The sequence below is a fragment of the Nicotiana tabacum genome, chromosome 5 (assembly GCF_000715075.1).
Source record: "Nicotiana tabacum cultivar K326 chromosome 5, ASM71507v2, whole genome shotgun sequence".
NCBI lineage: Eukaryota > Viridiplantae > Streptophyta > Magnoliopsida > Solanales > Solanaceae > Nicotiana > Nicotiana tabacum.
Window position 1 is genome coordinate 17,435,511 of NC_134084.1, and position 16,902 is coordinate 17,452,412.

The 16,902-nt window shown below is 35.1% G+C and overlaps 1 protein-coding gene across 3 annotated transcripts; it reads left to right on the forward strand.

Moving 5' to 3' along the window:
* The first annotated feature begins 4,622 nt into the window (after positions 1 to 4,622).
* On the forward strand, positions 4,623 to 15,916 carry LOC107812733 (B3 domain-containing protein REM8-like). Of its 3 annotated transcripts, XM_016637893.2 has the most exons (9): positions 4,640 to 4,839; positions 4,921 to 4,960; positions 6,344 to 6,718; positions 6,887 to 7,118; positions 7,946 to 8,076; positions 8,196 to 8,427; positions 9,678 to 9,808; positions 9,948 to 10,179; positions 15,393 to 15,916. In XM_016637893.2, the coding sequence occupies exons 3-9, from the start codon at positions 6,503 to 6,505 to the stop codon at positions 15,443 to 15,445; spliced, it is 1,227 nt and encodes a 408-aa protein (XP_016493379.1). In that variant the 5' UTR covers positions 4,640 to 4,839; positions 4,921 to 4,960; positions 6,344 to 6,502; the 3' UTR covers positions 15,446 to 15,916. The 3 variants fall into 3 exon arrangements, 2 of the variants coding, with proteins under 2 accessions (XP_016493377.1, XP_016493379.1); XR_001654166.2 differs by lacking the exons at positions 4,921 to 4,960; positions 15,393 to 15,916 and adding an exon at positions 9,446 to 9,482 and having other exon boundaries at positions 4,623 to 4,839; positions 9,948 to 10,086; XM_016637891.2 differs by lacking the exon at positions 4,921 to 4,960 and having other exon boundaries at positions 4,624 to 4,839.
* Positions 15,917 to 16,902: the final 986 nt, after the last annotated feature.

Here is a 16,902-nt window from a genome sequence, read left to right on the forward strand (position 1 = left end):
AAAACTCTCTAAAACTCAAAACCGAACGTCCCAGCAAATTAAAATAGCAAAAATAAACTCGGGAAAAGCAGTTAATAGGGGATCGGGACATTAATTCTTAAGACGACCGGCCGGGTTGTCACAATTTATATAACATGAGTCGTTGATAAATACCTAATGCATATTATTATAACTTATTGTTACAATTTAAAGATGTCAAACTTGTGCATCGTTGTACTGGCGCTCCACATAAATAATGAGGTTATAAAGTTAAATACTCATACCTCCTACACTTCAAGGACTAGCTAGAGAATAATTTGTAATATCGTTAAATTAAAATTATTATTTGTTGCGCTATTTTTGCTTCTGTTCAATTTTTTAAGTAGTAGATGTTTGTTAAAAATGAAAAACTATAGTTATGCGTGATTTTTATTTTTGTGGTGGTGCTTCAGAAAATTCTTTATGTTAAATAGTACTATCCAAAAATAATAGCTATGTTGTTATAGTACTATTAAAAATTATAGTGATACTTATGTATCTACAAGTCATATGGTATTTTAACTGGTGAAACTTAAGGCTGAAAGAGGAATTTTCCATGCCTTATCTTTCTATTAGTTAAATGGTAGTATTGTAAGCTCTTAAGTTATATGTTTAAATTAATTAATAGATTATAAACAATTTAACTAATCAAAGGCACGTGTTATTCATAGTAAAACAAGTGTATACCATTATTTGTTCTTCGAAGTAACTTGGAAGTACAAACAAATCATAATTTAAATAAGCCCCTTCATTCTTTTAAACTTACCTTTGGGAATGGTTACTGGCTTTAAATTTTCTTCAATTTCTTAGTCCATATATTTGGTATTCTTTCTTATAAATATTAGTCTTGGACCACACATACAGATTTGTGATTTTTCTCCATTTGCACTTTGAGCTTAAATCCCCAACAGAACTTAGAGCTTTTTTGCGCTTTTCGGCTTTGATAATACTGTTGGCTTCTCTGGTGATTGGTTCTTCATGTGCTACTAGAATGTTGCTCATATATTATATCCATGTTATATTCAATAATTTAGGAATGTTTTAACATATACTCTATTATTTCATGGACTTGCATAATATACAGGCGGACCACTAATGTATCAAGGTGCCTAATTTTAGGTTTGTGTAATTACTTTGGTTTTATTACATTAGATGAATATTGTACACTTCGCGTCATTGAATCTTTGAAAAAGTTATATGTCACCATTTGTTGTAGACTGATGAGAATGTAGCAAGGGAGATCATTATTCACCAATTTTTTTTTGTTTCAATGAGACTATTTTCTGATCTTATATATTGTTAATTTTGATGGCACTGTTATATTTAAGTTGGTTTATTTTGATAATGGCAAGAAAAAGCTAACGATTTGTTTGCCTAACTATTTTTCTTTTGCTTTGTGCGATACATATGATATTAACTCTCATTTATCTTGCCATTGTTATTGAATACGAAGTTGGCAAAAATCTGTTAGGTGCATTTTCAATGCAGAAAGCTTCAGCGAATATGAAGTATATTTCTTTTTTATTTTGTCAATAATCATTTTTCTCATATACTACTATTATGAAGGATAATAAAATGGTATTTGAAGCCTTTTGTCACCATTATATGATTATAAAAGACCACAATTTTTATGTTTTTTCAAATCATTAGTTCCCTATGTGCAATACTTCTATCATTTGGTTTGATTTTGTTGTCATTTCAGGCGACATACTAAGTATGTGAGAACTACAATCTTTTTCCTTTTAGACACTTTTATCTCCATTGTACTATACTGGTAGTAAAAATTAATAAGTTGCAGAATACCCTTATTGATGAAAGAGTAGCTCCTCCCTCAAGGATATATGATATTGGATACTCAAAGTTTGATGCTATTCTGCCGATTTGAATATATTTATATTTCTACACTAGAAAAGAATAAGGTAGTCATAGTTTTCCTCCTGCAATTATTGCCGACCCTGATGTATTCAAGGCCAAAATCAACTGCTCATACTCCGACTTATAGTGCTCGAGATGTTCAATCTAGAAAAGAGTATTATGGCAAGGTAACTATGCAATTACTTATGTCATTTTCTTTATTCGGTGAAGGGTGTGGATGTTGTATTTCTATAACATCAATATCTCTTTTATGGTTCTATATTCTTTTCCTCTTATGAGTAGTTAAGAAGCTACTATTATTGGTAGCTTTATAAGCTATTGAAATTACTGATCATAATTCTAGAGTTGTATAAATAATTACATCTTATTATACCATCCCCCTTAATCAGGTTTAAGTAGGTGGCAGAGGCAGAGGTTTAAGAAGAGCCAGAGAAAGCCTACCAATATCACTCCTTTGTGTAATTATAGGGTAGTCTGGATTCAAAAGAACCATAGATATTTTAGGATAAAACTCTATCCTTGATGGAAACATTCAAATGCTTATGTATAAAATATGTACTTTTGTAGTAACAGAAACCCAGAAGGTGCTGGTTACTGACTATAGAATCTTAACTTACCTATAAAATTATATTTATGTGCATGTAGTGGGTACGGGAACTGTTACTACTCTGTTCATCTTCTTGCGCATGAAATAAGTTTTTTTTTAATTTGCAGCTGAAAAAAGTACCTAGGGTCAAGAAAAAACATATAAATACCCGAGGGTTGGTAGTTGATTCAGCCTATCCTACATGATTTGGATGCTTGAATGAGAGAAGGTGGGTAATTTGATGCAAGGTGAAACTGAGTGATATTTTTTGTCTTACATTGTTGATTAAAATATCCAGACCTTAACTTCTATTTTTTGGGTTTTGAAAATTTGCAATGACCGTAATGATGGTAAAAGAAAGTGTGAAGCATTCTGGCCCATATTCATGATTGCATATCAGAGGGGCAAATACGTTTGACCTTTAATATGGAAGAAATGAAATATCTAAAAGAGCGTATGAGGTCTATTTGGAACAACATTATGCAGATTGCAACCTGATTGAAAGGTTGAAGAAGGTGTTTGAATCCAACATCCTCCACAACTTACAAAATCTGTTTATTTCTTATATTCAATTCTTTCCTATTTCCTGTATTTTGACATGCAGCCTGGATATGAGCATCTCTGCTGCTTGCACTGCATACAACCTCGGGATCACAATTTTGCAACTACTTATGCATATCGTGTCCCACGTACCTTAAGAAAGTTGTTGTAATAAAGTATGTACATTGTGGATGTCAAGGTTGAGCAAGTGGGAAATAATTATTTTCCTGTATGAGTCTAATTTTTTCAATCTTGAAAGACTATGGCTTTGTCGTTTTTCTGAATTTTCAGGGTATTAGAAACCTTTGTTTGTGGCACTTTAGCTGATATACATGGCTTGCTTTTTCGAGGCTATAAAGAATATTATTGGACTTCATGAAATAATTGTATGTTTCTTTATTGTGTGTTCTTATGACTTCATTGTAGGAATATCAATTACAGTTACATGTTCCAAAAATAATAACATTTTCATGCTCCCTTGTATCTACCGTATTATCATGTTCCCTCTTTGTAAGCGTCGTTTCGTTTATGTGCAGCAGTTTTCTTGTAGTTTTTAAAAGAATTAAATTAAATAGGGTATAAAAATAAAAGGGGTATTAAAGTAATTTAACTTTTCAATTAAGGGGTTCCTATTTTTAATATATTGTAGATTTTTTATGAAATAGTAAAGAATCAATGAGTACTTTATTTTTGGATCTTTATGTTATTGAACCGCTAGTGTTATTTAACGTTCGTGGACTAATTTTCGCTCACTTTCTTTCTCAATTATATTCTAAGTATTTTCTTTGTTATTCTAATTGATGAGCTAAGTATTAAAATATTTTACAGATTACCGATGACATGACTTCAATATAATGTAAATATGTGAACACACACACACATATATATATATATATATGTATGTATGTATGTATGTATGTATGTATGTATGTGTGTGTGTGTAAATTTCACATATTTAATACAAAGGTAACACAAAATTAAAAGAAGAGAATTAAAAATTAACCAAATATATAAACAAATTTTTCTCGGCCCCAACTAAAAGTATTCTAATAACATAATATAGTGAAGGAATTGTATTCTACATGGACTTCCAATTATTCAAGGTTTTGTAATTTTATAAATGCAGCTTTTCTAATAAGTAAAAGTTTTAAAACAAGGAAGAATTTTTATAAAGAATAATATAATATTTTAAACTCCTAAATATTAGGAATTGCGAGAGAGTTCAAATAGGAAAATATTTAATGACCAAAATTTTAGTTGATTTTAAACTCCTAATTTATAAAAATAATAATTGAATGACAATTTTGTCCAGTGTAAAATCTGTTTACGAAGAATAAACAAGGCGAACACATTTCGCTAAAGGCCTTCATGCTTTTAATATAATATAGATAATCACTTAACTTATAATTACTTTTAATTTATCAAATACGTAAATAAGTCAAAAAATACTTATAAACCAGTTTGACGAGCTTGTAAGTTTAGCTAAACACCTTCTTGATAAACCAGCCACGCGCATTTGCTGATTTCATTTTCTATCCTTTTTTATCTTTGTCCTAATTACAGTGGGGCATTTTGTCATTCCTATATAAATTAGGGATTTAGTTCCGCCTTTTTACTCCTCTCGTCTTTCCTAATATCACGCTCAGAAGACAAATTCGCTCATACAAATACCAGTACCGTACTGCATTTGTTTGACTATCAAAGTAGAAAAGATACTTTGACTATACTAACTGCATTTGTTTGACTTGGCGGCCATGAAAGTCCGTCCAGTGAAGCCTCACTTTTTCAAACCCATTCAGCCAGGTTTCAAGCAGGGTCTGGTGAGTCTAAGTAACCCTCTTTATGTGTATGTGTTTGGTACAAGGGTAAATGACTCCACGGAAAATGTTTTAAATGAACAGGTCATTTCCATGAAAATCATTTTTATCTCAAAAGGAGAGGGTAAGTCATTTTCCTTACAACAACCCTAACTTTTAACTTAGTTCAAATGCAAATGTAAATGTTGAGGGACTTGTGACTTAGGTCACAGGGTCCAGTCGGCCCCATAGGCGGGGCCATTATCACGAGAATTTCGGAGGCTGCGGTCCTAGTAGAATGAACACTCGGTAGCCATTCTCAAAGTTCCAAGCTTCAGGACATTGTGTCCTAAAGTTCAAGAGTGTATCCAAAAACTTTGAATTTTATTTCGTGAAGTTTAACTAGCAGTGCAGAAATTCGGACACTTAGCAGCTCAAAAATTAATTTAGGACATTACTGAATTCCAAATTAGCAGCTAAAAATTCAAGATATAAAAATTCAGAATACTTAGTCCAAGTTTGGGTTAATTGACTAATCTTTAAATACATTGTAAATTATGGATATATTTTAAACAACAGATTTAAAAGTGGCTACCGGTGCACTTCGCTCTTGGTCCTAAGGGTAGTCCCAAACGAATTTCTCCCTCATAAAATAGAAGATAAACTGCCCGGGGTCTATTTGGAAACAACCTCTCTACCCTAGGGTAACGGTAAGGTCTGCGTACATACTACCTCCCCAGACCCTACTAAGTCGGATTATACTGAGTTGTTGTTGTTGTTGTTGTTGTTGTTGTTGTAAAATGCTTCTAAACTAATGCTACTCACCAATTTGCTGATATTATTACTAATCCTTAATATATGGAGTAACTCTATTCACCAACCAAACTCCAGAAAAACATTTTCCAGTCATATGAAACACACTCTATATGTATGTATGGCTTCGAGGTTGAAGAATTTATCCCAGAAAAAGAAAAACACTAAAAACTCAAAAACCATTATGAACATTTTTTTACTTGCTTAACTTGTTAGGTAGTCTCTATCTGTTTCATGTCATAAACAAAACAACATAATGATTTGGAACGGGGCTAATACGAGGGGTAGTTTGGTTGCCTACATTATATCCAACTCTAACTATACAATGTCTGGTTACTAATTTGATGCTTGCATAAATTTCAGCACGAGCAATACGGTGTTTGGTTATCATTCTTATTGCAAGCATAAACAATGTATGCTTAAGTTATGCAGGAATCTATGTATTATTTTATACGGGATAGAAGGTGTAATAAGAATATGAGGATTAATACATGGAGTAAAACAACTAAGGTGGACTAACGCGTAGTTGTGTTAAGCATTTTAAAGTAATCAAAACACATATTTTACTCGTATTATAATTAATCCATTTTATTAATCCCCGCATTACATTCTCCGCATTATTAATCCCAACATTATTAATCTCATCATTAAAATCCCTATACTATTACTACCCTACGTAACTTCTCTCCGAACCAAATGTTATGTTGTACTGCAGAATATTCCAGTAGGTTTCTTGAAGTATCTGACGGGACACGAGCATGAACATGCCGTACTAAAAAGGGCTGGTAAGAAGTGGCAGGTGAAGGTGAACGGCCGTCGACTAGAAGAAGGTTGGGAGAAGTTTGCAGAGGAGCATGATCTGCAATTGGGAGATATGTTGGTGTTCAGACATGACGGAAACATGGAGTTTGAGGTTGTCATCTTTGATTCAAGTCACTGTGACAGAGAATATGCAGAGAATCTGCAAGAAGAAGAAGAAGAAGAGGAGGAAGGACGAGGAGGGGAAGAGGAACAAGGAGAAGAAGCTAATTTTGGTCAATCTCTTTTTGAATGCACAGTTAGATCCTATTGGGTTTCCAATGGTTACTTGGTAAGTCTTATAATTATTTCCTCCTAACCTTCAAAATCTTCGGGCTAAAGGATACACGTGCACCATTTTCTTTTTCTCTCTCTCTTTGTTTATTGGAGTTATATACAACGAAAAGATGAAGCATATGAATGTTTGATGATATGTGCAAATTGTTATAAACCATTTCAGTTCCTTCCTAAGCAATTTGCGTTGGCAAACAGTCTCACCAACAAGAATTGTGGTTTGATTATTAGAGACGAAAGTCAAAGGCCATGGAATTTAAGGCTAGCTACCTATCGTTCTCGAGTCTGTATTGTAGGCAGATGGAAAGAATTCATTGTTGCAAACGACTTAAAGGTGGGAGAGTGCATAATGTTTGAGGTTGTTAATAATGGAGAAAAACCAATATGGCAATTTCATGGTAAGTTTTCTCATTTAAGCAACCTCTTATTTTTCAACGATCTTTTTACTTGGTTATATACACCATGAAACTATATTACATCTTTAATAAAATTATTTAGTAATACATCCAAGGGTGTGGCGTATTGGTCAATGAAGTGAGTTGAGAACCATGGGGTCTCAGGTTCAAATCCCAATAAAGGCAAAAAAAAACTAGGTGATTTCTTCCTATCTGTCCAAGCCTTGGTGGATAGAGTTACCTGACTTTTGCTGCTGGTGGGAGGTAGCACGTATTCCGTGAAAGTAGTTGAGGTGTGCGCAAGCTGGCCCGAACACTACGGTTATCCAAAAAAGGAGTATTCAGTATTTGGTTGTCCATACAGTAAAACATGTTCTTCATAAACAACTACACTTATAAAAAAAATTACCCAACAAAACAGTCGGAAATTTGATTTCAAAGGTAAAGATCTTTAGAGTCCATCACAGATGCAGTTTAGTTCTCGACCTTTCTGGAGATATACTGGTGATATGAGTACAATGCAGTAGTTTATGATCTTACAGAGGGAATTAGAACTAAAAACAGGAGTTTACTGAAAATTGAAATGAACATAAATGGCATCACACTAGTAATCAATTTCTACGTATTGTAGTACAATTAGTTTATACTTGATGAATTTGCAAGTTAATTCACTTGACCTTAAAATAACTTTCAACTTTCAATTTATTTTTAGATTAAGAATTAGCCAAAAGATGGGGTACATGTATATAAGCTATTCATACTTTGATTGTAATCTTTAAGTCATATTTGATTTTTTGACATCGATTTGTTTATGATTAACTATGTAACAGTCAAACCAAATCCCATCATCATGTCATCAAGAAAGGCTTTTCCCAATGAAGAATCTGCTAATCACAGCCCTTCTGGTCAATCTCTTCTTTTGCTCACTGTTAAACCGTATTTCCTTACAAAGGGTTACCTGGTAAGTCTCTAAAGGAAACACTGCTCCATTCCCCCCCCCCCCCCCAACTCTTTTTTAATGATTGTGGATAGTAAAAGATAAGCATATGATATGTACTAAATCGTTATAAACCATTTCAGCGCCTTCCTATGCAATTTGCACGGGCAAACGGTCTCACCAACAAGAATTGTGGTTTGATTATTAGCGATGAAACACAAAGGCGATGGAATTTAAGGCTAGCTACCTATGGTTCTCAAGTTTGTATTGTAGGTGGATGGAATGAATTCCATGCTGCAAATGACTTAAAGGTGGGCGATTGCATTATGTTTGAGGTTGTTACTAATGGAGATAAACCAATAAGGAAATTTTATGGTAAGTTTTCTCATTTAAGCAACCTCTTACTTTTCAACAACATTGTTTCTTTGTTATATGCACCATGACACTATGTTTTGCAAAATTGTGTATGGTGGTGTTACCCAACAAAACAGTGGAAGATGATTTATGAAATGATTGTTTTTGTGAAACATTTTCTACGGAAGTATATCTTGTAGCAAACAATTTAGTTGTATACCATATACGTCCTTATTTATACATTTCTTTAGTAAATAGTGTATTTAAACTGTTATATAACATTGTCCTTTCTTCTTCATACAGAAAAACAGTGTCCTTTCTTTATTAGTTGCTTTTGCTTGTTATAAGGAGAGTGCTTTGTCTTTCATAGGCTATAGTCCAATGTAAAGGGGCTGTTTGCTCTGTTTACTCACTCAAGTTTATATATTGAGTCCTCTAAAAGCCCTGTCCCCGGTTCCATGAGGATAAATTTTCATATTTTGTTATTTAAAAAGTTTAAAGAAATTAGCTCATATACGTTAAACAATATTTGACGAATAATATCTGCAAAAGTATTTTTGTTGAAAAGAGTAAAATAGCTAGGCATAAAATAGCTCTGTAGAAGGCCTTTTTGTTGTATGTGTTTGCGTTTATTAAGATGGTCTTCTATAAGTTCTTTCTCAATGTTTCTAGAGATATAATAGTCATTTTAACACCTAAAAGCACTTTTACTCGTCCTACTAAACTCTACCAAAGTGTGCTATCCTTTCTCTAGTTTGCTTGCTTTTGAATTTCTTCATTTCTTGTGTAAGTTGAGGGAGGGTGGTGATTTTAAATATGTTGTATTAATATAAGCATTGATGGCTTAAAACAGTTAATACATCTGACCTTATTCTTGTTTCAATGTTTTGGAATCTAGTAAAATCTTTTAACTTTATTTTCATAACATTGTTCTTGTTATATTAGTAATTTCCTTGTTATTTGGAAGCCAAAAGAATTTCAAGTATGGTCTATTTGGAGAGCGAGCTCCTACTAATTTTGAAAATTATCCAAAATACAGGGTGGGCTGTGGAAACAGCCTCTTGCAGAAATGCAGGGTAAGACTGCATACGATAGACCCTTGTAGTCCAGCCCTTCCTTTGGACCCTGCGCATGGCGGGAGCTTAGTGCACTGGGCTGCCCTTTGTCCAAAATACAGGGTGGATGTTTAGATGCTATTCAAAATTTTCTTGTAACCCTTTGTCACACATGAATTCTTGACATGGTTTTGCATACAATTAACTGTGTAACAGGCAAACCAAACCCCAGCATGAAGTCATCAAGCAAGGCATTTCCCTATGCAGGAACTGACACTCACAAGCCTTTTAGTCGATCTCATTTTGTATGCACTGTTAGACCCTACTACCTCTCAAATGATCTCTTGGTAAGTCTAAAACGTATCTTGCAACAAAGACCCTTCAAGAACTTCATTTTTCTTTTTCTTTTTTCTCTTTGTTTCTTGATGAAAATATGAAGTAAACCACTGTTTGATTATCTGTGCACTTGGTTATTAACCATTTCAGTACATTCCCAAACAATTTGCACTTGCAAATGGTCTCACCAACAAGAAATGCGACTTGATTATTAGAGATGAATTACAAAGGTCTTGGAACGTTAGGTTATGTTCTTTTGGCAATAGTGTATTTATCAGAGGTGGATGGCATGAATTCCGTAATGCAAAGTGCTTAAAGGAAGGAGATTGCATAATGTTTGAGCTTGTTACTAATGGGAACAGACCGATATTGAAATTTAATGGTAAGCTTTCTCATTTAAGAAGTGTCTTATTTTTCGATCATCTTATATGCACATAAACTATGACTCTGTTCGGCGTGCATTTCGGATGAAGCAGTTTTTACTTAATTGGAAGAAAGCACTTTGCATTCTAGGTGAGCATAATCCATTTTCATTTGTGGCTTTTCAATCCCTCGTTATTATCACTGGCTTCTATCAGTATACAACATCAGAGCAGCAAATAGTTAGAAATATTTATAAGTTTGGATAGGGGTGTTCATGGTTCGGTTTGGATCGGTTTTTCCCTAGAAATAAACCAAACCAAGTAATTCGGTTTTTCAAATATTAGAACCAAACCAAACCAATTAAGTTGGTTTTTTCTTGATTCGATTTATGTCGGTTTTTCGGTTTTTCGCCGGTTTTTTCTTAAATATAAGACATACACTACCAAACACATATTTCGGCGACCACATTTTCAACGTAGCACTATCAAATCAATTGCCCTTTGAGAAATCTATTATTTACCAAGATATATTGATGATAATTGAATCAAATAGTGATGAATAATTTAAGGACTATTAAAAATATATTATTTTTAACATGAAATAGATTCTTACACTTAACAAAAGAAAACTACCAATCAAACTAGAATGTAAAGGTAAAGATCTGTTCTAAAAGTGCAAACGATTAACATTTACTATAAATTTTTTCAAATTTTGTATAAAAGAATACATATATATAGGTGTAATAATAAATTTAAAATAGCTACTCTTATATTCGATTTGGTTCGTTTTTTTTTTATTAAAACCAAAACCAAACCAAATTTGATCGGTTTTTAAATTTCAAAACCAAAACTAAACCAAACCAAAAAGTATCGGTTTTTTTGGTCAGTTTGGTTTGATTTTCGGTTTGGTTTGGATTTTCGGATTTTTATGAACACCCCTAAGTTTGGACTCATTAAGGATGGGAAAGAACCTATGGTTTACTTCTGTTGCTAGCGTTCTTCTACATTTGATGTTGCTGTCTATTTTTTTCCATTGGCTATTAGAGTAAGGAAGATGTTGTGGAACTATAATGAGAGGACTTATAATAGTGATGTATAACAGACTTGGTTATAGTTAGAGAGTCTTGGATGATGTTAAATAAGTTTACTCCTTACATACTGTACTCTGTAAAAGTTTTCTCACATATATTTCACAATGTTTTTGCATGATAAGAAATCTATGTTAGCTAGTATGATTGTGGTGTTTTTGCGCAAACAAGTTTCTGCTAATGCTAAGAGGAAGGTAAAGTTTTGGTAAGGAAATTCCTACTCTAGGTTAGTATTTTTTTTTTTTTTTGGCAATCCGCTAGGCAAGCGCCTAGGGCTAGTTTTTTATTAATAAATGAAAATAAAAGTACAACAATTAGGAATAGTACAAATAAGGGGGACAATAGCACCAGTATTGTTACCTATATGCCTTGGCTATATAATCACTCCTCTGCGCCTCACATTGCGTTATGATGGCAGCCTCATGTAGAGGATTCATGGTGTAGCTGCCGGCAATGTCTCACGAGGGCATATAATCTCATAGCCGTGTGGATATTTTTCTAAAGGCATAGGACCAAGGCAACTCAAACCGGGCTAAACCTTACCTTACTAATCCTATTGAGGCAATGAAAAGGCCTCACCTACTAGCATGCATGTAAAAAATAAGAACTGGAGAGTACCAAATATTCAATGATCATCACAGAGTTTATAACATACTCTGTGATGATATTACAAATGAGAATACTAATAAAGTGGTATAATAGAATGAAGTACCAATTTGGTTCATGTCCCTTCTTTTCCAAACATGTAAAATCTGCAATTTGCAGTTCTTTGTTGTTTTCCTCAACCGTGTTCAAAAAATATTCAAAAATCATCATTTCTTTTTTGAACGGTTGGACCTCGTTGAGGTAGTTGGGGCATCCTTCTTTTGTTTGACAACTCTCATTGGAGGTCGCCTAACATTTAAAAAATCACTGACCTTGTCGTCCAAACTATTTTTCCTTGTATGTGCTTTTTTTATTTTTCCACTATGCATAGGTGATAGGTCACCTTTTCTTGATGCCTCTTCCCGGCATTGATTTAAGATATCATCTTCCTCTTCTTCATATATATCTCTACCTACCAAAATTGGATTTGGCATGTGTTGAGAAACACCTTGAGTCATCAATGTATTTCCAGCTTGTGCAGGAACCATATTTGCCGTACTTTGTTGTTGTTTTTGTGATTTGTTCCTGCTCACATTCCCACGACCAGTGCAAGAGACTGTTTGACTTAAAGAAAGTAGAGGAGCAGTACTTACAATTGCATCAAGTAGTTGTCTCTCCTCAACCGAAATAATTGGAGTAGTTGTTGTGAGTTGCTGCTGCCCAGAATTTGGTTTTGTTGCTGCTGTGCGATCACCAGTATGCATACTAGTTGAGGCTTGCAGATCATTTTGTTGCTGCTGCATTTTAAGTGTTGGTGTAATCACAATTTGACTTGTATTAACACCTGGAGTGGCCTGCTTGGCACATGTTTCCGCTGCGCTAACCAACCTTCCAGCTGCTGCATCTGGCATAGCAGTAGGAGAGTTTCTGGGGATGAAAATAGGAGCATGAATGTTCAATTTGGTCGTGAGACTTGATGTTGTTGCCTCATGAGGCTTTGGCTTTACTGGAGGATCGATCTCCTCACCTGCACTCTCCTGCTCACCTTCTTCAGATGAATAGCCAGCAAACCCATCACCCCAATCATCTTCATCATCCTCCTCTCGTTGTTCACGCCACAACTTAGAATTGATAGCGATTTCCTTTACCTTTTGTTGGATAACCTCATTGTTGTTCCCAGTTGACAGGACAAGCTGCCCAGATTCACCTTTGAACTCCCCAAAAGACTACTGACTGAGAAGGGACATCAAACACGGATGTGTTCAAAGTCACCATTGGTTGTTTAACCAAGGTGGTGTTCATTACCATTTCTGCCTGGGCCTGTTTGATAATGTTTTCCACTTGTGAACTGGAAAAAAGAATCGTAGGAGTGCTGGACCTTGGTACAAGCTCGCCCTTTGACACTTCTGCTACACTGCTATTTATAGCATTTTGTCGCTGCTCAACCTGCATCATTTTTTTTCTATTTGGAGTGCCTTTTTTGCTGGAAACCGTTGTCCAGTTATTCTTACTAATTTGCTGCCCAGCTTCCTTTGTATCTTTTTCAGCTGTTGAAACAATTTCAGCTGGAACTAAAACAGCAGTAGATACATCTACAGGAGTTGTACCTGCTGCTGCTGATTTCTCAAGTGGTTCAACCAGTGCAACAACATGATCAACAGTTGTTTTCAATGCAGTATTAGACTTCGAATGTGCACCTACTCCACTATGTCCTGCCCCTGCTACACCTGCAGCTGAATTTTCCATATTTAGCATCAGCACACTCCAAGGCCTCAGTACTTACATGTTCCTGGCCCTCCTCATTCACAATAATAGCTTTGTATCCTACTGCATTATCAGCTTGTTCACCTATACCATTAATAGGTCGATCACCTCCCGCTACTGTCCCTATACTACTGCCATTCCCTCGATTCCTAGCTAAGGCACGATCGACAGGAACAATAGCGACACTCTTTGAGATCCCAGAATTGCTGAGAATCTGTGCACCATCAGGGATATTAACATCAGTTTTTTCTACTTGCACAACACCTCTAACACATGTTGCATGTGCTCTTTTACTCAAATCATCACACACTTGCTGCCTAGCATTCTTATCATTTTCTGATCCTTCTATAAGTTGTTGCCCAGCTCTCTTAGCATTCAAAAAATCTCTTGCATCACCCTGCAATTTTTCAACTATTTGATGCTCATTCTCATCACAAACACGAGCTGCTTGAACTGCCTTTCCTTTTAAGCGCCTACATTGATTTTCTTCGTGTCCTTGATGCTTACAATGGCCACAATACGAAGGCAAATTATCATAGATAATTTCCTGGTAATCCTCAACAATCTTACCAGTTTTAACATCAAGATATTGAAGCCTAATCTTTTCAGGAAGTTTGTCAAGTAAATCAATGATAACCTTGACTCTTGCTGTGCTAGGACGAGATCTAACTTGTGTTGCCTTATCAATTGCGATTGGTTTTCCAATAGCAGCCGCAATGGACAATAAAGGCTTACGAGCAAACAGTTCAGGCGACAAATTCGGCAAAGAAATCCAAATAGCCACCTTCGAAGTTTCCTGGTTTGGATTATATCCAACACTCCATGGGAAAACTCTATATTGATGCTCCCTTCCATTATGTTGAAAATAGTTTACAGCTCTTGCCAAACAAGCAGCATAATCTTCATGTTGATCACAACGAATTAAAATTTGTCGTGGAGCCAAAGAACCGAACAAGCAATTACCTTTGATACCAAAGATTTTCGGCAGAATACTCCTTAAAATCTGTAAATTTGGTGCGTCGCTGGACAGTTTTATCATCACTGCTTGATGTAATCCTTCCTCCTTTGCAAATTCTTCACGTTCATCCATGGAAAATTGAATGGTAGGAACTCCATGAACAATTTCAAAAGGTTTCAAATTCGTTTTTGTGAGAGATGTGGCAGATTGCTTTTGATTCAAACTTGCTGCATATGTAACAAAGTTGTTGATGTTTGGAGTAACTTCATTTGAGTTTGGATTCTGCTCTCCCACAGCCAAAGGCTGGGGAGAGACGTTGGCTGCCATGGAAAGGCTCTATTACGCACAAGTTTCAACACTACATCGCACAGAAAAGAAGAAGCTGCCCAGATACACTGTTTTGCTACAGTAATGGACGAACCAATTTGTAGATCTGAAACAATTGGCTATGGATTTGAGGGTGAAACCAATTGGGGATTGTGCGCAAAGAGAAAATGAATCTTTTGATATCAAGTTTGCAAAAATCCACTGCTAGATTCCGAAGTTATGGCCGATGAATAGTAACGGATTTACTATTCACCCTTCTTCCTAGAGAGAAGGAAGAGTGTATTTATTAGCTTTGTTAGTAAAGATTTTTTTCTTTTAGGTTAGTATTTCTTCCTACTTGATTCTAACAGTTTTCTGGTTGATGTATAGTCCCTCGTAATTGTAATTATTTTTAGAAATAGTTTGTTTAAAAAAGTATGTACATGCTTTATAAGAGTTTGAAGATTATGTAGGCCTGTAAAGAATGCCACACAATATAGTGGACTGTAATTATTCTAATGTATTTTTGCAGGCAAAATTTCTGGAGAGGATACAAATGTCATTCAAGGGATTAGTGAACAATGAAGTTGTTCGTGACAAAAGGGCAGCCGGTGCACTAAGCTCCCGCTATGCGCGGGGTCCGGGGAAGGACCGGACCACAAGGATCTATTGTATGCAGTCTTACCCTGGATTTCTGCAAGAGGTTGTTTCCGCAGTTGATAACAAAAAAGAATAAAGGAAAACTGAAGCAATCCTCCCCCTCCCCCTCCCCCTCTCATTTATGACCTTGTATGGTGCACCGCAACAATAAAGCCTGTTATATTTTCTTCCAAAAAACTCATTAGTTACAGATCAGAGGTTTGGAACCCTGAGTAAATTGTTACAGGTGTAGAAGGAAAAGAGGTTGTAAAGTGCCATTTCTTGGCCATTGGATCAACAACAGTGTGATATGTTCATGCATAGATTGAGAATTTCTCCTGGAATGCTAACATCTATTAGACTTTTCTGCTTCATCTGCTTGGATATCCATGAATTCCTATAAAAAATTTGGGAGCTTATCCATTTCTTTTAAATTTGATCCACTTTTCCTGCCTAAGTTGCATATATAGCTGATTGAGCTGGTTTATGTTAATATGGTCTTTAATCACCTTTGTGTTTTTGTTTCGACATTTATCTTTGAGTGACCATGGTAGAAATTGTTGGTTCGTAGTTGCTCATGGAGCAACGATACCTCCACTAAATGTAATATCTTAATTTTACCCTCCATTATGCTTTGAGCTAATTCATACCCTTGTCGCTAGCAAATAGTCTTGTATTTTCTTCATGTAGCTTCAACCTGAAGTATAATAGAAGGTACTCTCAAATCATAGGCAAAAGTAGAACAAATATGGATCTTTTTGAAGTATTTTGACACATGTAATTCGTCTAATCAACGTTGGAGTTCCATTAAAGTCAATGGCAAACATGAGATAATTTGCTGATGACAAATATATTAATGACCCTCAACGTATAAAGTAGAGTAAAATTGAGGTATTACGTATAGTAAAGGTGCAAAATTTGTTTTTTTGTTTCCCCTTTAAAATCTGCAAGTAAATATTCTAGGAAGGACGCTAAGCATCATAGAAGCCATTGACAAGATACCAGGTGTGAAACAAGCTACATCACCAATTTTCACTAGTGATTTTACAACAACAACAACCCAGTATAATCCCACTTAGTGTGGTCTGGGAAGGGTAGTGTGTACGCAGACCTTACCCCTACCCTGGGGTAGAGAGGCTGTTTCCAAATAGACCCCCGACATCTTTCCCTCCAAGAACTTCCCACTTGACTTTTGGACAGACTCGAACTCACAACCTCTTGGTTGGAAGTGATCTTACTTACCAACAATGTATTTAAAACGAATTTAAGCATTATAATTTTAACAATTAGTAATAATTAAAGTAAAAACATATCACTTGATATGATTAAGTAACTACAAAAGACAAAGTCTTATATTTATTAGTTTGATGGAATATAATGTGTAGAAAAATATTTATCCCGTC